Source organism: Garra rufa, chromosome 3 (assembly GCF_049309525.1).
Source record: "Garra rufa chromosome 3, GarRuf1.0, whole genome shotgun sequence".
In the NCBI taxonomy this organism is placed as follows: Eukaryota; Metazoa; Chordata; class Actinopteri; order Cypriniformes; family Cyprinidae; genus Garra; species Garra rufa.
Genome location: NC_133363.1, coordinates 41,365,080 through 41,385,535, shown reverse-complemented (window position 1 = coordinate 41,385,535; position 20,456 = coordinate 41,365,080). Strand labels below are relative to the sequence as shown.

At 35.5% G+C, this 20,456-nt stretch overlaps 1 protein-coding gene across 3 annotated transcripts; it reads left to right on the top strand.

The window, feature by feature from the left end:
* slc39a13 (solute carrier family 39 member 13) lies at positions 1 to 15,804 on the top strand. 3 transcript variants are annotated; one of them, XM_073836167.1, is made up of 11 exons: positions 19 to 132; positions 783 to 817; positions 2,361 to 2,717; positions 5,425 to 5,532; positions 6,866 to 6,996; positions 10,416 to 10,544; positions 10,677 to 10,766; positions 11,525 to 11,575; positions 11,778 to 11,910; positions 14,276 to 14,375; positions 14,508 to 15,804. In XM_073836167.1, the coding sequence occupies exons 3-11, from the start codon at positions 2,369 to 2,371 to the stop codon at positions 14,581 to 14,583; spliced, it is 1,167 nt and encodes a 388-aa protein (XP_073692268.1). In that variant the 5' UTR covers positions 19 to 132; positions 783 to 817; positions 2,361 to 2,368; the 3' UTR covers positions 14,584 to 15,804. The 3 variants fall into 3 exon arrangements, with proteins under 3 accessions (XP_073692267.1, XP_073692266.1, XP_073692268.1); XM_073836166.1 differs by lacking the exon at positions 783 to 817 and having other exon boundaries at positions 1 to 132; XM_073836165.1 differs by lacking the exon at positions 783 to 817 and having other exon boundaries at positions 17 to 132; positions 2,342 to 2,717.
* Positions 15,805 to 20,456: the final 4,652 nt, after the last annotated feature.

Below are 20,456 nucleotides of genomic sequence, written 5' to 3'. Positions count from 1 at the left end.
GGCTGACTGTGGAAAATCTTTCAGGAGGGAATTCGGGAGACTGTCTGCTGCAGCAGTGCTCCTGCTCTTCTACACAGCAGTGCCTGGATGGCAGGGTCAACCCGGAGTAAAAACTGTAGGAATTTCAGCCGGGTAAGACAAAACATTTATTCATTTATCGGTGCGAATCTTGTGGATACTGATTTGTTTGTTAAAGGCACGCAACTTTGTTTTGAAGTAGTTTGCGTGCACCGTTGCTTTTATCAGAAACATTGCAGCAGTGTTGTGTTTTGCGAGTTTTTGCCGTACAGACAGGTTACTCGTCGCTCATTGGTATCATATAAATTAACCGATTTTGCCTTTGGGCCTTCTTGCTGTTTTAATTAGTTTAGCAGCCGAGCGCTGAAACGTGGCAAACTTTTGAGTGTTTTTAAAGCCCAGCGGGCTGGAATTTATCAGGAATCTCGCCGCTCCCTCAACTCATGCACGTCCGCAGACTCTCCAAACGTGCTGCTCCGATTTCAATGTTGCATTTGCTTTTTTGTCCATCCATAACGGGCGTTATTAGTGGTAATCACAAGTGTTACAACTACTTTTTACATGTATGTTCTTTACATATTTGTGCAATCAAGACCATTAAAACTTATATGCCATGCTTCAATATTGTATAAAGATGAGCTGCTGAAAACAGCTAAGCATAGTTATCCGCATTATTATGGCCGATAGTTATAAACTATTTGAAGACATTGTGATAGGCCTGACTCTGATGCATTATCTGATATCATGTGTTCATTTCTATGTAGATTATTTTCCCGTGTTGGCAGTGACTGCCTAAAAGGTGTGGTGTTTTGTGTAGACTACATGACTCACATTGCCCTGGTCTTTTTGAATGTCTGTCTTTTTATGTGGTGTATACTGTTTTTTTTTTTTGGTGGTGGATAGGGGTGGAAGCACTTAGTCACTATATCCAGACTTTCGATTTGTAGGCCATCTCAGAGGGCTAATTCACCATGGCTTCCCCTGGAATTTCAAATGTGTTTAAATAGATTTTCTCTTACAAGAGTTACCATTACTTGAAGACAAAATGAAAATTAGCCCACAATTTACTCACCCTCAAGGCATCCTAGATGTATATGACTTTCTTCTTTCAGTTGAATCCAATCTAAGTTATATTAAAAATTGTCCTAGCTCTTCCAATCTTTATAATGGCAGTGGGCGGGTGTTTCTGTTCAACGTTCCAAACGAAGTCAAATAAAGCGCATCCATCCATAATAAAAAAGTGCTCCAGACCAAGGGTTTTCAAACTGTGGGTCGCGACCCACAAATATGAGGTTAATTGTAACACTACACGATTTAAACATTTCCACACTCTAGCTTAACAAAATTTACAAAAGCGAGTTCTGCTTGTTAATCTCCATATTAAACTTTTAACTAAGATTAAGTTTACAGTAATGTCAAAAGTTTTTTTTATCTCAAATATTTTGGTGGGTCTTGAAATAGATTATACTTGTCTAGGTGGGCTGTGGAATAGAAAAGTTTTGGGTTTCCACATTTGTCACTTCTCATAACATCCTACATCATCTGCCCGAAATGGCAGTTACACAAGCTAGAGAATATTACGTTTTAAATATGGATATTTTTCTGATTTGCTACAGGAGGCCTTCATTTAACCCCTGGAGCCATGTGGAGCATTTTTTATTATGGATGAATGGATGCTCTTTATTGGACTTCTTGTGGACTGTTGAACAGAAACACCCGCCTACTGCCATTATAAAGCTTGAAAGAGCCAAGACAAAATACAGTATATTAATATATTAACAAGTTGCTATATACAAACTGCAGCAGATATTACTTTTGTAATTTCTGTGCATATAATAGTAATACAGTTTCACAGATGTAACTGTGCAAAGAAAAAAATAAATTCACTGCTGTTTAAAAGTTTGGGGACTGTAAGATTTTTAATTCCAATATGCTAATTTGGGGCTCAAATAATATTTCTTATTCTGGTCAGTATTAAAAACAGTGCTGCTTTATAATTTTCAAAAGAACTTTATTTTTAAAATATATTTTTTTCTAACAATGTAAAAGCTTATTGTATCTTTTGATTAATTTAATACATCCTTGCTGAATAATATTATTTTTCTAAAAAAAAAAAAATCTTACTGATGCTAAACTTTTGATTGGTAGTGTATACAGAATAGAATAAAAATTCTGGTTTCTGAAACTTAGTTAAATTGCTACTAAGTGGTTCAAACATTTAATGCTTCTAATATGACAAACGAACAATCTGGGACCAATAAACCCCAAACCTTACTGAAACTCAACTAATCTTTCCACTTTATGAAATTTTGTTTGTTTGAAGGCTACTCTCTACCTTACAGCACCCTACATGTTTCTTCCAAGTGCTTTGCGGAGGTCTGGGCTGATGAGCGCAGGGCCCGAGAAGCCCGTTTGGGCATTTGCTGTGCTGCTCCTTGGCGCCGGCCTACTGGCGTCAACCCTTGCTGGGAAGATGATGGCTCAGACTGCTGTGGCCCAAGCAAAGACTGCACCTGCAGGACCAGGACCGTGGTGCATTAAGGACCTTCTAGATCTCCAGTACCTGAATGAGCTGTTCTCCACAGATAACCTTGATGTTTGGTTCTGCTCCCTGGTGGGATCGATCGCCGTCGGACTGAGTGGCATCTTTCCACTCTTAGTGATACCTATTGAAGCTGGAACAACTTTGAAAACTGAGGGTGAGACACACTTCATGCTTGCCCTGCATGCTTTTGTGATCTACATCTGTGTATGTAAACAGCTCATTATAACAGTTAATCTAGGATCAGGTTACATGCTAACCAGATCAGGGAGAGGTAGCATTGTGTTACAGCCTGAGCTGGTTCAGATATTCACATCAGTGTCCTGGTGCAGACTAATAGGCAGGGATCCAGTATTTTGTCTCTGTTCTTTGTTCATTCTATCAGAGGTGGAAAAACGATGAGTCTTTCTGGCCCCATGCAGGTCATCTATAGTTTGCAAGCAGAAAGGAAAAAATGAGATTATTGTTCCAATTTTCTGGTCACACATCAGGCCTAGTGTGACACATAGACATGTGTTTGTTATTAATACAAGCAAGAGAGAACCGGCTTGTAGTTTGATTTGGGTCCTCACACAATTGTTTTGGTACTTTAAAGCAGAGCTCCTTTCACTTTAAGATCATGTTCTCTGTGGAATTTTTCCCCTTTGCTGTTTATGCCTGGTTCCACATTTTGGTTTTCATACCTTGGTAAAGTAATTTCCCAGCCACAGAATAAACCACAGTTATAATATTATAGGTGATTGTTCTTAGATGAGTCAAGTCCAGTCCCAAATTAATCAGTAAACCTGTTTATTTATTTATAGTTTGTTTATAGTAAATAATATTGGTTCACCCTGCATATTCTACACTTCCCACAATGGTTTTGCACTTTATTCGTGTCTGCGGGGAAAAACTGATCAGTCTGACTTTCCTCAAACTGATATTAAGAATCCTGCAGAGACTGTATCTAATCACTGAGAAAAATGTGTTGTTTGAGTGGCTTGACCTATAAAAGAATTTGTTGAGCAATCGCATCTTCAGCTGCACCTGTCATGGCTTGTCTAAATAGTTCTTGATGTAGTGGACGTTCAAGAGAAGAACCAACAGAACCATAATAGGATGCAAAAGAAGTGTGCAGTAACATTTTATGGTTGACAGGTCGCACTCTAAAGACCTTTGCAGAGGACTTTGCTGCTCTGTGAAACTTTTGTTTGCGATGATATCAGTCATGCAGAAATAGAGTCTGGCAATGGATCCCATTCAGGCTTAAGAGAAGGTCTGTTCTGATTTACCAGTCTATAGGGCCCTATAAAATCAGTTTTATATTTTTCAATTTTAGTTTTTTTTTTTCTCAGTTTTAATTTTTCTGCACTCTGTTTTAATGGATAAATTAAAAACGCATTAATGAAATCATGAAACGTACACAATTTAACAGTAATTTATTAAAAGTTTAACAAAATGTATATTTTAAAGGCCCTATGAAATACGTTTTATATTTTCGCAAATTTAGTTTTATTTTTACCAAATTCTGTGTTTTTCGTAAATTTTCATTTAATTGTAATTATGAAAAGCATCTCTAATTAATTGATTTTATTTAAAAAAAATTTTTTTTTTTTTTCTGGTAAATATTCCTTAAAATTTAATAGTGTTATTAGTAGTAGTATACTGTCATTACATTAAGTCATAATTCTGTCATAGTTTCTATAAGTTAAAGTTTTGACGGGTTGCTGTGAAGACCTTTAAGTTTCTGTTTGTATATAACGGTAAAATGCTCTTTAAGTGAGACTCGGCAGTTCTAGAGATTATGTTGCAGTTCTAGAGAAAATTGACATTTAAACATCATCTGAAAGATGAATAAATAAGCTTTCTATTGTTGTATGGTTTGTCCATTGATGTACAGAAAATCTGGAATCTGAGGGTGCAAAATAATCGAAATATTGAGAAAATCGCCATTAAAGTTCTTAGCTGTGCATGTTATTAATAAAAAAAAATAGATTTTGATATATTTACAGTAGGAAATTTACAAAACATCTTCATGGAACATGATCTTTACTTCATATCATAATGCTTTTTGGCATAAAAGAAAAAGCTATGATTTTTGACCCATACAATGTATTGTTGGCTATTGCTACAAATATACCTGTGCTACTTATGACTGGTTTTGTGGTCCAGGGTCACATATATTGAGGCGGCAGAGACTGAAAACACTGTGAGCATCATACATGCTTTACTATGTGTGTAGTGAACAAAACCAAACAAACAGACACGCAGAATATGCAGGATTCATGTTTAAATAGTATTTTTGCAGCTTAATATTTATAGACACTAGTCCATTTTGCATTTTAATTTAAGTGTACTGACCTACTTTTGATTTATTCATCCAAAATTTGTCAAATTCCATGACATTCCGCTTTACACAGTAAATTCCATTGGATTCAGTGATTCCGTCTGCGTTTTTCGCATTGTGGAAATTATAGGGCCCTAAGTAGGGTGCAGTGGGCAGGAGAGTACTGGGTTACATTGAATTTGAATAGTTTAGGAGCGTCCCTCACCACAGAGACTCACCACATGATTTTTCAAAGCAGTGTGGAGTAATGGCTTCAGATATTTTAAGCCCGTTACTGTATATTTCCACAAACTCATTGCAAACACTTTATGGTTGCAAAACTAGCTTATTAATGCTTTAGAATTTAAGCTGAATGAAAAACAAAACAATAATTAAATGTAAGAGCTTGTAGATGATTTTGCAACTCTGTGGTGGTTTCTTCATCTGCTTCACGTGAAGGATTTGCTCAACACAGCAAGTTCTCAGAAAGGTTGCATATTAAGCATTTCTGCTTATGTTTGTTTATGAACTTCCGCTGATGCTCTCGTACTGTTTGCAGCTGGGTGTCAGAAGCTGAAGAAGCTGCTGAGTTTTGCCATTGGTGGTCTCCTAGGCGACGTGTTTCTCCACCTCCTTCCTGAAGCCTGGGCTTACACTTCCAGTCCTGGTGAGAATTCTCACTTTATATATAACATTTGCTCTCTTCATGCATTATTCATCTTCTCTGTGCTATTTCTGTTTTTCAGTCTTATCTTTGTTTCTGTGTCTTTTTTTTTTTAATAACCCTTTCTGTGATTCCCAGTAATCATAAATGTGTGGTTTTGCATTTCATCCCTCCCCGCTTCTCTCTCCTGAATGGGAATCACTTACATTGTTTTGCAGGAAACTATGCCTTTTTAACATTTTAACATTAATAGTGTGTAGTAATAGACCCTTTGCTTAACCCTGTCCCCTTGGTAATTCTGTCTCAGTTTTTAGTGGTACTAAAATCGATATGGAAAATGGCACTTTGTAACATTTACACTGAAGCAAATGTTAGTCCCCTTATTGATCTTATGTCTTCATTTTTGGGATTCAAGGGTCACCCAGTGATATTAACATTTTTTTAAGTCCACTCTTGGCATTTGTGTTACTGTTATAGGTGTTATTATTATTATTATTATTATTATTATTATTATTATTTGGTATAACATGACCAAAAACTTGTCAAATATTATTAATAAAGGCATATACAGTGCATTTTTTAAAGCAGAGCCAGTATTATTTTAGTATGTATAGTATACAAGCACATAATTGAATTATTTACTTTGATCTTTTCAGTTTTCCTTTTTAATTTTAGTAATTGTCCATTTTATCATTTGTGACCCTGAACCACAAAACCAGTCATAAGGGTCAATTTTTTTAAATTAAGATTTATACATCGCCTGAAAGCTGAATAAATAAGCTTTTCATTGATGTAAGGTTAGGATAGAACAATATTTGAAAATCTAGAATCTGAGGGTGCAAAAAACTAAAAATATTGAGAAAAGTGCCTTTAAAGTTGTCCAGATGAAGTTCTTAGTAATGCATATTATTAATCAAAAGTAATAGTCTTGATATATTTACGGTAGGACATTTACAAAATATCTTTATGGAATATAATCTTAATTTCCTAATGATTTGTCATAAAAGAAAAATTGATAATATACAATGTATTTTTGGCTATTGCTACAAATATAACTGTGCTACTTAAGACTGGTTTTGTTGTCTAGTGTCACGTTTTTATTATTATTATAATAAAAATTATTTTTATGTTTCCAATTTCATTTATATTTCAGTAATTTTAGCTTGTATGTTGTATTTCAGTTATTGCAGTTTCTTTATACACTTGACTTGAGAACTTTTCATCTTATAATTATATTACATTTTAGCTTTTTAATTTAATCAAGTTCTTTGATTTAATTAAAAATTACATTTAACCACCCCCCCACCCCCTATTTGTGTTTGCATATGTTTGATAGATGGGTCCCACAGGCACTATCATACACAGGGTTTGTGGGTGATCGGGGGTCTGCTGTCCTTTCTGATTTTGGAAAAGGTGTTTCCTGATGACAGCGACCCAGAAAGCAAAGCTGCCTGCCAAAGAACTAAAGTAAGTTACATGTGCTTTTAGTACATATTCCAGCTCAGTAAATCAGTTTAAATGTGTCTACATTGGAACATTGCGATTCTGAACCTCATGGGGGAGCCAAAGGACGATGGTGGAGTTATGCACTCTACAAACTCGCACAAATTCATTATACATCCACATTAACCATCCGGTAGTATACAATTACAACCAATTTGAGTCTAATTTTATATTTCTTTTTTTAGTTAACTACAAAAAACTTACAAGTGCTATTACATTTTTTTACTGGCACATTTTCCTTTTGGGTACTGGCTGACGGAAAACAGTTTATGGTTCTTCATGTTTTTTAAACAATAACCCATCTTTAAATGTTCTAAACTTCTGTCTGGTTCATTGCAGCTCTAAGTGTCTTATATATTTTTACAATTTAACTGTTTTCTATTGTAATATTTATTCCTGTGATTTCAAAGCTGAATTTTTAGCTTCATTTCTCCAGTCACATGGTCTTTCAGAAATCATTCTAATATTCTGATTTGCTGCTCAAAAACATTATTATATTATTATTAAATATTATGTTGAAAACAGCTGAGTAAAAAATTGTTCAGGTTTTTTGGTGAATAGAAAGTTCAGAAGAACACCATTTATCTGAAATAGAATCTTTTGTTACATTTATAAATGTCTTTGTCTTCACTTTTGATCAATTTTAAGCATTCTTACTAAATTAAAAGGTATTATTTTCTATAATTTCTCTACTGAATGGTATAGTGTATACTTTTTATTTCAGATGTTCTATTTACCAAAGTATCCTGACAAAAATTTACTCAACTGTTTTAAGTATTGATAATAATAAAATGTTTCTTGGACAGCAAATCCGCATACTGGAATGATTTCTGAAGGATCATGTGACACTGAAGACTGTAGTAATGATGCTGAAAATTTAGCTTTGATCACAGGAATAAATTAACATTTTAAAATGTATTCAAATAGAAAGTAGTTATTTTAAATAGTAAAAATATTTCACAATATTACTGCTTTTGCTGTATTTTGGATCAAATAAATGCAGGCTTGGTGAGCAGAAGAGACTTCTTAAAAAAAAAAAAAAAAAATCTTACTGTTCAAAAACTTTAGACTGGTAGTTTAACAGTTTATACAAGCTCATCTGTTTTTATAATAAATTTTTTACATAATACTGAGCTAACAACAGATAAACAAACAGTTACCACATTGTACATTTGATGATTTTTATGACTAGTCCAAAAATGTTCTGTAATGTTCCAGATAGCACTAGAATATTCCAGAATGTTACAGAAATATCTAGAATGTTTCTATCCTTATCCTTAATAAAATATCTTAAAAATAAAAACAAGCAAAGTTAGTACAAATGATCAAATTATGTTTTTTTTTTTTTCTTCTTTCCTTTAAACTTGTTGATTTAAATATTTAGATGTTTCAGTGAAAACACACTCACTACAGGGAATTGTCCTGAATGAAAAATTGATGCTATAAAAATGTTTTGGAGCCAAAAATCATGAATCACTGTTTGTGTTGAAACTCATGTCCCTCTCCAATACCCACAGGACTGTTCCTCGCATTCAAGAAGAACCCCAAACCCCTTTTATTCTGGCCTTATTTCAGTGTATTGCATCAGTCAGTTAAACACACACACGCACACCTTATTTCACTTTTCAGGCTCCACCCTAAGGCATATAACAGCTTAAGGCCTTAAAATATTAGCTCTTAGATGCTTCCTAAAACAAATGAATTACAGTTTTGTCATGCCTACCTTTATAATGTAGACATGACATCAGCTCTGACACTTTTTTTTAATGTGAGTCTTGAGTGCCTTGGACACCAAACAGTGGGGCCTGCCCTGCCTGTGACGTAGATGTCCATTTTTTTTTTTTTTTCCCCTCCTCTTCCTTCCCTTCTAATTATAACTTTTAATTTGACTCAGTCTATGAATTGAATCTGTTTGTGAATGCCTGTGTCTGAGTCTTCTTCCTTGCTTACGGGAGACCTGAGAGTTTGATTGATAACCTCTGCTCTGTTTGGGTAGCTATAAATAGTGTCTAGCAGGAAGCAGCTGCCACCAGCATTCCATCAGCAGACAGACGGGCCACAGAAGTCAGCCACGGTGCACAGAAACCACAGCTGAGAAGCCTTACAGACTGTGGGCTAGAACAGGGAGGAAGCGTCTAGTTCTGTTATTATAATCTAAAATACCCGCTGCTATAAAGAACGATTCTTTTCTCACACTCCACTTTTGTCACCCATTTCTGTCTCAAACTGTAAAGACTTTTGTGAATTTAGAGGCAGAAATGTTTTTAATAACACAACTGCTTACATTTTTGGAGAAATGGAGCTAAACTGAGTGTTAGTCTGCTTGATTTAAGAATTAAAAAGCATTTAAAGTTATTTACCGCTTTTAAGTATTGGTATGCTGTAGATTCCCATAAAACATTAAGTTTATAAAAATGTATGGAACGATTTAGAATGGGATTAGGATTGTTTTTGGGGGAAAACAATGTATATAACCTTTTAAAAGTTAGGGGTCGGTGTGAATTTTTATTTTATTTTTTTTTATGTTTTTGAAAAGTCTTTTATGCTGACCAAGGCTGTATTTATTTGTTAAAAATACAGTAAAAAAGTAATATTGAAATTGCACTGTTAAAAGTAAGTTTATAAACTGATTATACACTACCAGTCAAAAGTTTTTGAACAGTAAGATTTAATGTTTTTAAGAACTCTCTTCTACTCTACTTTTGAACATAATAATAAATGTTTTTTGACCAACAAATCGAAATATTAGAATGATTTCTGAAGAATCATGTGATTGAGTAATGATGCGCAAAATGTACATTTGATCACAGGAATACATTACATTTTAAAATATATTAAAATAGAAAACAGTTATTTTAAATGGTGAAAAATATTTACATTTTGCTGTTTTGTTGTGCTTTGGATCAAACAAATGCAGGCTTGGTACGCAAAAGAGACATCTTTTAAAAAAAAAACAAAAAAAAAAAAAACACAATCTTACTGTTCAAAAACATGCTCCCTCAGAAATCACTCTAATATGCTGATTTAGTGCTCATTCTTTTATTAATATTAAAAACATGTTTTTGTGGAAAGTGTCCCAGTATTCTTTGAATGGAAAATGGAAAAAAAACAGCATTTATTTAAAATAGAAATCTTTTGTCAAATTTTCTTTCACTTTTGATCACTTTAATGCATCCTTGCTAAATAAGTGGAGTAATGTAAATCAATCAATCTGGTTGACCTTAAACTTTTGAATAGTAGTGCACCTGGTAAATTTTTCTTGGTATCCGGTTTAATCTGAAGATTTGTTAGTGGGTAAAATTGTCTGTTTGCTCCCTGCTGTGCAATGAGGCCCAGATTTGTTAGAAAGGCTTATTGCGGTGTTCTCTCTCTTTCCATACTAGTCGTCTTCAACAGATCTGAGCAGTGAGGTCTCTGTGTCCACACAAACAAATTGCATCTGCTCAAACAACAACTCTGACTCCAAGCCAAAGACTGACATCAGCCCTTACACAGAGCCAGTGAAAATAAAGGTAAGATGACCAAACAAATCATGCCTCGTGTACAATAAAAAGTCTAAGTGATTATTAGATTATTGGAGAAAAGTATCTATTATCTTTTCTATTACATTTATTGTATATGCATTGTTTCTTCATTTTTTTCAGACAAGTGGTTATCTAAACCTTCTTGCTAACTGCATTGATAACTTCACTCATGGGCTGGCAGTGGCAGGAAGCTTCTTAGTAAGCAGAAAGGTAAGAGCAAACAGATCGATTCCATATAAATGGGATTCAGCCTTCATTTGTACTACTACAGAACTCAAAGTAATGCTAAAGTAAAGCCAATTGCTGCTAGCACAGACAACTATTGAGTGCACTGTTAATATGACTAGTTCATATCTTTGCTTAATGCGAACAATTCTAAATAGGGCAGATGGATGTCTGGTAAGAATGACTTTGTTTGCTTTATAAATAGATTTAGAGTTCCTGTGTAAATATAATATGATTTGGCCACTTTTAAACATTAAACCGATAGCTTCTCCCATAATTCTTTTGGTCAGTGTAGATCATTGCAAACAGGAAGATAGAGATGTTTATGTGATGTGTGGGAATATTTATAGTGCGGCAGTATTTATATGGCTTTGTGAAGTTGAAGTCCAGGTGGAGAAGCATAAGGCTCCCAGCATGCGTGGGGAGGGAGTTTCAGAGGAAATGGACTTGGTGCAACAGAAACCACCGTACTTGCATAGAAAAAACACACTTTTACACATTTGCTCAGTGGCCTGGACATACATATTTGGCTGCAGAAATGCAAGGGAGAGTATTGATGGCGAACTGTGCCATTTTGCTGTTTTTGCTACCTCCCCCATAGCTTCTGTTGACACTCAGTTAAACATATGTGCCAAATAAACATTGTCTGGATTATAAAACATGGTTTTACTGCCCTACCATGCTTGAATTAGAAAACAAGAGCACATTGCAATATGTATACCTTATTTTACTTGTCCTAACAGGTTGGTGTCTTGACAACATTTGCAATTTTGCTTCATGAGATCCCTCATGAGGTACGTATCTCAGTGTGTTTCTCTCTTTCAGTTTTTTTGAGTTTCAACCTAGTAATTATTGTACAAAAACAATGCATTTCATTTTTAGCTGATCTTTCGAACTTGAGACATTAAAGAGTTACTGTATGTGAAATGTCTCATAACTTTATAGTACTCTGACCAATTCCTATTGCTGTACACACATTTCTGTCTTTATGGAAAGGTGGGAGATTTTGCCATTCTGCTGCGAGCAGGATTTGACCGTTGGAAAGCTGCCCGTATGCAGCTCTCTACAGCGCTAGGAGGAGTCCTGGGGGCCTGTTTTGCTCTTTGCTCTCAATCACAGCATGGGGCAGGTAAGACACCAGTCAACTCTCTTCTCTCAGACAATACACTACTGTTCAAATGTTTGAGGTCAGTAAGATTTTTTTTCAGTATTCAGTAAAAAAACATTAAATTAATATAAAAATATGCTGTTCTTATTAACTTTGTATTCATCGAAAAATACTAAAGAAAAAATTACCATGGTTTCCACAAAAATATTAAGCAGCACAACTGTTTTTAACATTTAGATATGTTTACATCACCCTGTTTTAATGCACATTTTGAAGTATTACATTAGAAACAAGTGATGGAAATCATTTGAAATAAAAACCCTTAAATTTCAAAAGTTTTTATGCTCGCTTGGTGGGGTTTGTTTTGTGCAAAAAAAAGGTGAATGCAAATAACTTGTATAAATTTCTCCTTGCGCACCAAAAAAGTCATGTGACTCAGCGCTATGGAATGGGATAACTTGACTAACCAGTGGTGTAATCTTGTTGCACAGCATCTGAAATGTTATGGTCATTCTGAAATAGCTGAGCAAAGTCTGTCGTCAAAGTATTTCTGTATAAATGTCTCCCAGAACTGTCTTACAAGACTGCATTCCCAAACAGCTGGCATCCGCCTCCAAAAGCAGTGACTATTAAATTCAGTGGCTTCTCCTACTTTCCTTGTTGATATTTACTGCCAGTTTATCAGAAAGTGTTTTCTTTGACTCGTTGGATGGAAACTGTGCTTATTGGTAAATGTTTTATGCAACATTCCAAAAGTAAAATTGGCAAATTTAATTGGAAACCTGGTTATTGATTATAATGTTTCTTGAGAACGAAATTGGCATATTAGAATGATTTCTGAAGGTGACACTGATGACTGATAATAATGTAATAGAGTAACGGTTGCTGAAAATAAAAATGTTTGTAATTGTAATGTTTCTTCTGATATCAGCATTTGTTGTTGTTTGCACTGTTGTTCTTCCTTTTTTATGACTTAAAGGGATATTTTGCCTAAAAATGAAATGTCATTAATTACTCATTCTCATGTCGTTCCAAACTTGTAAGACCTTCGTTCATCTTAAGAACACAAATTAAGATATTTCTGATGAAATCTGAGAGCTTTCTGACCCTACATAGACATCAATGCAACTGACACCTTCAAGGCCCAGAAAGGTGGTAAGGACATGGTTAAAATTATTGAAATTGTTGAATAAAGTCATTATTTTTTTCTTTGCACACAAAAAATATTGTCATAACTTCATAAAATTAAGGTTAAACTAATGATGCCACAAGGACTGTTTTAACAATGTCCTTACTACCTTTCTGGGCCTTAAAGGAACACTCCACTTTTTTTGGAACTAGGCTCATTCTCCAACTCCCCCCAAGTTAATAAATTGAGTTTTACTGTTTTGAAATCCATTCAGCCGTTCTCCTGTTCTGGCGATATCACTTTTAGCATAGCTTAGCATAGATCATTGAATCCTATTAGACCAATAGCATCACGTTCAAAAATGACCAACATATTTGTTGCATTTAAAACTTGAATCTTCTGTAGTTATATCGTGTACTAAGACCGGTGGAAATGCAAAGCTGCGAGTTTCTAGGCTGATAAGATTAGGAACTACACTTCCATTCTGGCGTCAAGGAAGTTTGCTGCCGTTATATGGCCGAAGCGTATTATCAGAAATGAGTTCCCAGCTAGTTTAGCATTTGCACATGTGCTGCGTGGTATTACTGCTCCTGCTTCAGCCTTATTACGGCAGCAAACTTCCTTGACTATTACGCCGGAATGGGAGTGTAGTTCCTAATCTTATCAGCCTAGAAAATTGAAGCTTTGCATTTCCACCGGTCTTAGTACACGATATAACTACAGAAGAGTCAAGTTTTAAATAGGACAAATATCGAAACTCGTTGGTCATTTTTGAACGTGATGCTATTGGTCTAATAGGATTCAATAATCTATGCTAAAAGTGGTATCGCCAGAACAGGAGAACGGCTGAATGGATTTCAAAACGGTAAAACTCAACTTATTAACTCGGGGGGGAGTTGGAGAATGAGCCTATTTCCAAAAAAAAGTGGAGTGTTCCTTTAAAGTACTGTTGCTGTCTATGCAGGTTCAGAAAGTACTTTTATCAAAAGTATCTTTATTTGTGTTCCAAAGATGCACGAAGGTCTAGAACGACATGAGGGTGAGTAATGACAGAATTTTTATTACTATCCCTGTAATGTATGAATCCTTAACATTTATTAAGCATCAGTAGCTGCTAAAAAACATAAGTGAGTGTTTTTATTTGGGGTTTCCACAAAATAAGTACCTGATCATATCCTGCTAGACTTCATATGCAGATCATATACGTGTTCATATAAGTGTTCTTTTAATGTTGGTTCTGCTCATTTTTCTTTCTAGAGAATGCCACTGCTTGGATCCTGCCCTTCACCTCAGGTGGCTTTCTTTACATTGCCTTGGTCAATGTGGTACCTGATCTGCTACAGGAGACCAACCCTAGGTAAGGCGTCCACTTCCCTGAGAATACGGTCTGTCTGTCTGTTTCTCTAATGCAGTATTGCATGTAAACTCCTGCCAGACTTCACATATTAAATAAACTGAATGTCCATGACCCTGTCCCCTGTTCCCACAGGAACTCCTTTCTACAGGTTCTGCTGTTGTTTTGTGGGATAGCAGTCATGGCTTTTCTCTCAGTCCTCATGGAATAGCCACAGGCCAGCATTGCTTCTATCAAGGGACATTTAAAGTGCTACCTAGCATGCTGGACAATTCACTCCACTGGTTATGCTTTAAATAATTTGTCACCCCCAAAGACCATATGAGGAAAAACCAATGAAAAAAAAAAAACAGCCTTGACAATCAAGTGTTTGAATCTGTGTCCATGTGATTTCAGCCTTATCCTTCATACACCTCTGTGTCCAGATTACATCTAAACTGAACTCATGCCTGACAGACACCAGCTGAAGCTGAAGGGGAATACAGGTTTGTGCAAATGGTGCTCAGAAATAACAATGGTTGTTTGGACTCAAATACGCCATAACATTTGATACTATTCTGCGTCCTTGTTCAAGTTCCTGCCAGGTGTTACTGTTACTCTTTTCAAAACACATTTCCAATGTCAGTGGGTTACATCAATGTGATTTGCTTTAATTGTATGTCATAGAATACTGCACATACAGGTTGCACAAGTCCTTTATTAAGAGACAGAGGCATATGCTTACATAATCAGATTTCTGCTCATCATCATTGTGTTTCTATAAAACTAATACTGTTGCACTTTTACAAGTCATTTCACACTCCATTTGCTTAAGTTAAGACATGCACACTTTGCATGACTACATATTCCTAATTGCACATAGAACAGTGAACACACTCCTTTTATCAAACTCTTTCGAAATGCTTAACAGGCCTTATTTTCTTGTAGTACGCCTCGTTTTTTTAATGTGCTGTTTTTGTCATTTCTTACACTATTTAGTCTTGTTATCGATTATGTCCTGATAGCCACTACACTGCTGCATTTTAGCTTTAATTTACAGATTTCCTGTACAGTTCATTGTGGTCCTGGCATTGCAATACAACAGTTTTGAGGGATTGAGTCTTGAGGACTGATGAATTCATAAGCAGACAGTTTTTTTACTTAACTGACTTGGTGCCATTTCATACATTTTCAATTACATTTTTTAAAAAGATAAAATAGTTGAGAAATGGATTGTCTGTTTAAGAGTTTTGTATATGGAGTGTTACTGAAAAGAATGTTCTGAACACGTCACATGGAAGGTCAGAACAGTCTTTGCCAGAATGTAAATATTTGAAAAGAGATTATATATATTTATTCTAATAACAATGTCTTGTTGAAAGAAAAATGTTAAACTTTTAAGTCCTCCCATTGTTATAGTTGAAATAAAGAAATGTTACTGTTTGATTTAAAACTGCTGTTGCGACTGATTTTTATGTGTGCAGCTTTTACTTGGAGTGCCACTGCTCCCAGCACTGTAGAAATGTATTAAACAGTTCAGCCAAGAGTATCATGTCGTTCCAAACTTGTAAGACCTTCGTTCATCTTCGGAATACAAATTAAGATATTTTTGATGAAATCCGAGAGCTTTTCTGACCCTGCATAGACAGCAATGCAACTACCACATTCTAGGCCTAGAAAGGTAGTAAGAACATTGTTAAAATAATCCCTTTGACATCAGTGTAACTGTAATTCTACCTTAATTTTATGAAGCTTCAAGAATAGTTTTTATGCGCAAAGAAAACAAAATTTAACAATTTCTTTTCTACTCTCATGCATGTGGTGCTGCTGATGCAGGAGCCGGCATTCTGTTGTAGAACATTCATCTCTCTTAGTTCATTGTCTGTATATTCTGGTTTAAATAAAGGCTGAGCAAAAAAAATTCAAGTCATCCTTTATGTAAACAAGGTGCACCACTAGATTCTACGTCAGAACACTGGCTCTGCGTCGAAGACTGACGCAGAAGAAATTGTTGATGGTCATTATTTTTGTTTTCTTTGCACACAAAGTATTCTCGTTGCTTCATAAAATTATGGTTGAACCACTATTGTCACATGGACTATTTTATCGATGTCCTTACTACCTTTCTGGGCTTTGAACGTGTCAGTTGCATAGCTGTCTATGTAGGGTCAGAAAACTGTTGGATTTCATCAAAAATATCTTAATTTGTGTTCTAAAGATGAACGTAGGGTATTACAGGTTTGGAACGACATGAGGGTGAGTAATTAATTAAACAAATTAAATTTTTAGGTGAGACTATCCCTTTAAAAATTAATTTCCAGTGCAAATATATACAGAACTGGTTTTGTCATCCATATGTATTTTCTGCAGTCTTAAATAGTATGGGTATATTTGTAAGAATAGCCAAAAGTAAAAGCTATTTTTTTTCTTTTATACCAAAAAATCCTTAGGATATTAAGTAAAGATCATGTTCCATATAGATATTTTGTAAAAAATTACCATAAATATATCAAAACCTTTTTGAATAGTAATATGCATAGCTAAGAACTTCATTTTGACAAATTTAAAAGTGATTTTCTCAATATTTCGATTTTTTTGCACCCTCAGATACCAGATTTTCAAGTAGTTTTAGCTCTGCCAGATATTGTATTTTCCTAACAAACCATACATCAATGGAAAGCTCATTTATTTGGCTTTATGACTAGTTTTGTGGTCCCAGGTCACATATTATAATTTCAATTTGAAGACGGTGTTCTGATTCACATTTAACCAATAACAGCCTTTTCTGTTTCAGGTTTACTAAATAGCTAACATACAGTGGTGTGAAAAAGTGTTGGCCCCCTTAATGATTTTAAATTTTTTTGCATGTTCGTCACACTTTAATGTTTCAGATCATCAAACAAATTTAAATATTAATCAAAGATAACACAAGTAAACACCTTACCACCATACCACAAGTGAACCTTCCCAGGAGTGGCCGGCCGACCAAAATTACCCCAAGAGCGCAGCGATGACTCATCCAAGAGGTCACAAAAGACCCCACAACAAAATCTAAAGAACTGCAGGCCTCTCTTGCCTCAGTTGAGGTCAGTGTTCATGACTCCACTGTAAGAAAGAGACTGGGCAAAAATGGCCTGCATGGCAGAGTTCCAAGACGAAAACCGCTGCTGAGCAAAAAGAACATAAAGGCTCGTTTCAGTTTTGCCAGAACACAGATCTTGATGATCCCCAAGACTTTTGGGAAAATACTCTGTGGACTGACAAGACAAAAGTTGAACTTTTTGGAAGGTGTGTGTCCCATTACATCTGGCATAAAAAAATCCTGGCGTACCAAAAAATCCTGAAGGACAATGTTCGGCCATCTGTTCGTGATCTCAAGGTGAAGTGAACTTGGGTTCTGCAGCAGGACAATGATCAAAAACACACCAGCAAATCCACCTATGAATGGCTGAAGAAAAACAAAATGAAGACTTTGGAGTGGCCTAGTCAAAGTCCTGACCTGAATCCTATTGAGATGATGTGGCATGACCTTAAAAAGACGGTTCATGCTCGAAAACCCTCAATTGTGGCTGAATTACAACAATTCTGGCAAGATGAGCGGACCAAAATTCTTGCACAGCGCTGTAACAGACTCATTGCAAGTTATTTCATACGCTTTATTGCAGTTGTTGCTGCTAAGGGTGGCCCCACCAGTTAAGTTTAGGGGGCAAACACTTTTTCACACAGGGCCATGTGGGTTTGGATTTTGTTTTCCCTTCATAATATAAAACTTCATTCAAAAACTGAATGTTGTGTTATCTTTGAGTAATATTTAAATTAGTTTGATGATCTGAAACGTTAAAGTGTGACAAACATGCAAAAAAATAAAAAATCACTTTTTCACACCACTGTATATCCGTGATATTTCACTTTTCTCTTTTTTTTTTAGATGCAGAACCATTCTCTACGGTAGATTGCTTGTGACATGTGAATGTCTTCCCTACATCGAAACATGTCTTTTCTATTAAATTAGAGTTAATGGACTCTAAATAACATTCAGCAGTTCTCCAGTCAGAATGACCCTGCATATACAGTACCTACTTTAAGTAGGAAATGCATTTAATAGCAAGGGTGCAACGTTTCCAGCATAAGTTAGACTGGCCCGCTAAATTACCACCTATTCCATTGCTGTTTCATGCCCATGTGGAGGACCATTATGCCAAATGAGATGGCTGCCCCTACCATGTTTAACCGTTAGCACCTGAGACTTTGCTTCTACAATGTGTCCATGAGCTTTGGCGTTCCACTATACTGATGTAGTTTGCTAGGATGACACCTGTGTGGGGTTTATTTGTGCATCTTAGGAGTCTATTTTGTCTCAGTCTGCAAGGTCTTTGCATTTTTCAATGCGATATGTCATACTCACAAATGGTTCGTATTGTCTGCCGCTCCAAGTCCCGTATGTGTTCAAAGTAGCGTTTCTGCAACGGCGTCGGTTATGCCAAGATGCGTGCCACAAGCACATTTTTACTGCACAGTCTGGGTCTGAAATGTCATATGGGAATCAGGGGGTGGTATTGATTTTGTGTTCACACTTGTCCTATTTCAACACAGTCTGTTTGGCAAGGGACCGTTGCCATAACGACTAGCCTGTGGGTTGTCTTCCTTTGTCATCTGCCCTGACAGAGCCCACTGTGTGTGGGAAACTGCCTGGAACTTTAGACAATGATATGCCACTTTAAGTCTTTATGCCTTGTCCTTCAGAACCGCTTTTGATGGGCACCTAAAACGCGGCTGCTTGTGCTAACACGATTTATTCTCCTGTATCTTGACCTGAACCTCCCACGCTTCTGAAAGTTGACTTCTCTCCCTCTCTGTGGGCCACCTCCATGGATGGCAGGTGGCATGTTAGTGCTGCTACAGTTCACACAAGTATATTAATATAAGAGTTGAGTGCACCTGATCTGGTGAAAATGGTGAGAAAGATACAGAGAGGAGCAGTGAAGGAAAATAATTCTGGAAGAACAAGACTGTCAAGAATGTCTGGAAAGGACTAGGCAGAGTTTTAGACTGTAAAACATTTCACCCACCAGATGTGATGTGGAAGGGCAAATGTCTGTCAAATTTTAGATTTCAGTCTAAGTGAATGTTTTATTATAGCACAGTAGCAAGTAGTTTCTCACTTCTTATGGCGTGGGTTAGATTTGTAATGTTTTATTTATTGCTGCTGGGAATTTTCAGAAGACAATGTCTACCGTATGTCAGGACACTTGTCTTTTGAGTTTCCTTTGAGCAGTTTTCTGTTCAGTTTTGTTTACTTTTCTGAAAGTGCTGATATGTAAAAGAATTCAAGTGATCCACAGAAAATCTAGGACTTTTTTCTTTTTCTTTTTTTTTTTTTTTTTTTGCCTGTTTGGTTATATTTAACTTTGAAAATGGAAGATTGTTATTTTGTATCTCTTGTGAACGTATCTGTAAAAAAATGAATAGCTAACTCTAATTTTGCCATTTTATTATAGACATTTGTTAGATTTTTATTTATTTTCCAACATGATGCTTTTTTTGGCCTGTCCCCATATTTGCTGTATTAATGTGTTTCTCCAATTAAAATGGGCAAGTACACCAATTTTGTTTGTAAAATTGTATTTTGGATTTAATCTCTCTAGCTTATATTTTATACTTGAAGTTGTGTCTACAGGTTTTGCCTCCACTTTCTTGTACTGTTATGACTGTTCTCTCTTTTTTATTATTTACTTTACTTATCTTGTATTTTATTTTATTTGTATTATTTTTTGTTGGTTATCTTTCATGATTTTGTAATAAATAAATGGTTAATAGTGATTTAGGGAGTTGAGCCATATTTCATACAGAGTGAGATTATATTGACAATTTTCTTTTTTTCACACTTATGGAATAAAATTAAATTTTTCCTGTTTACAAAATAAAGTTTTACTATGTACCTCATAGACCACGTACATGCGAAGAAAGAGTTACACTACCAGTCAAAAGTTTTTGAACAGTAAGTTTTTCATGTTTTTTTGAAGAAGTCTCTTCTGCTCAACAAGCCTGCATTTATTCGATCCAAAATACAGCAAAAGCAGTAATATTGTGAAATAATTTTACTAT

Coding starts and splice junctions, on each gene's coding strand:
- slc39a13 (XM_073836165.1), top strand. CDS start 88: ATGGCAGGGTCAACCCGGAGTAAAAACTGTAGGAATTTCAGCCGG. Junction 11,911..14,275: donor TCAATCACAGCATGGGGCAG/GTAAGACACCAG, acceptor TTTTCTTTCTAG/AGAATGCCACTGCTTGGATC. Junction 14,376..14,507: donor CTACAGGAGACCAACCCTAG/GTAAGGCGTCCA, acceptor CTGTTCCCACAG/GAACTCCTTTCTACAGGTTC.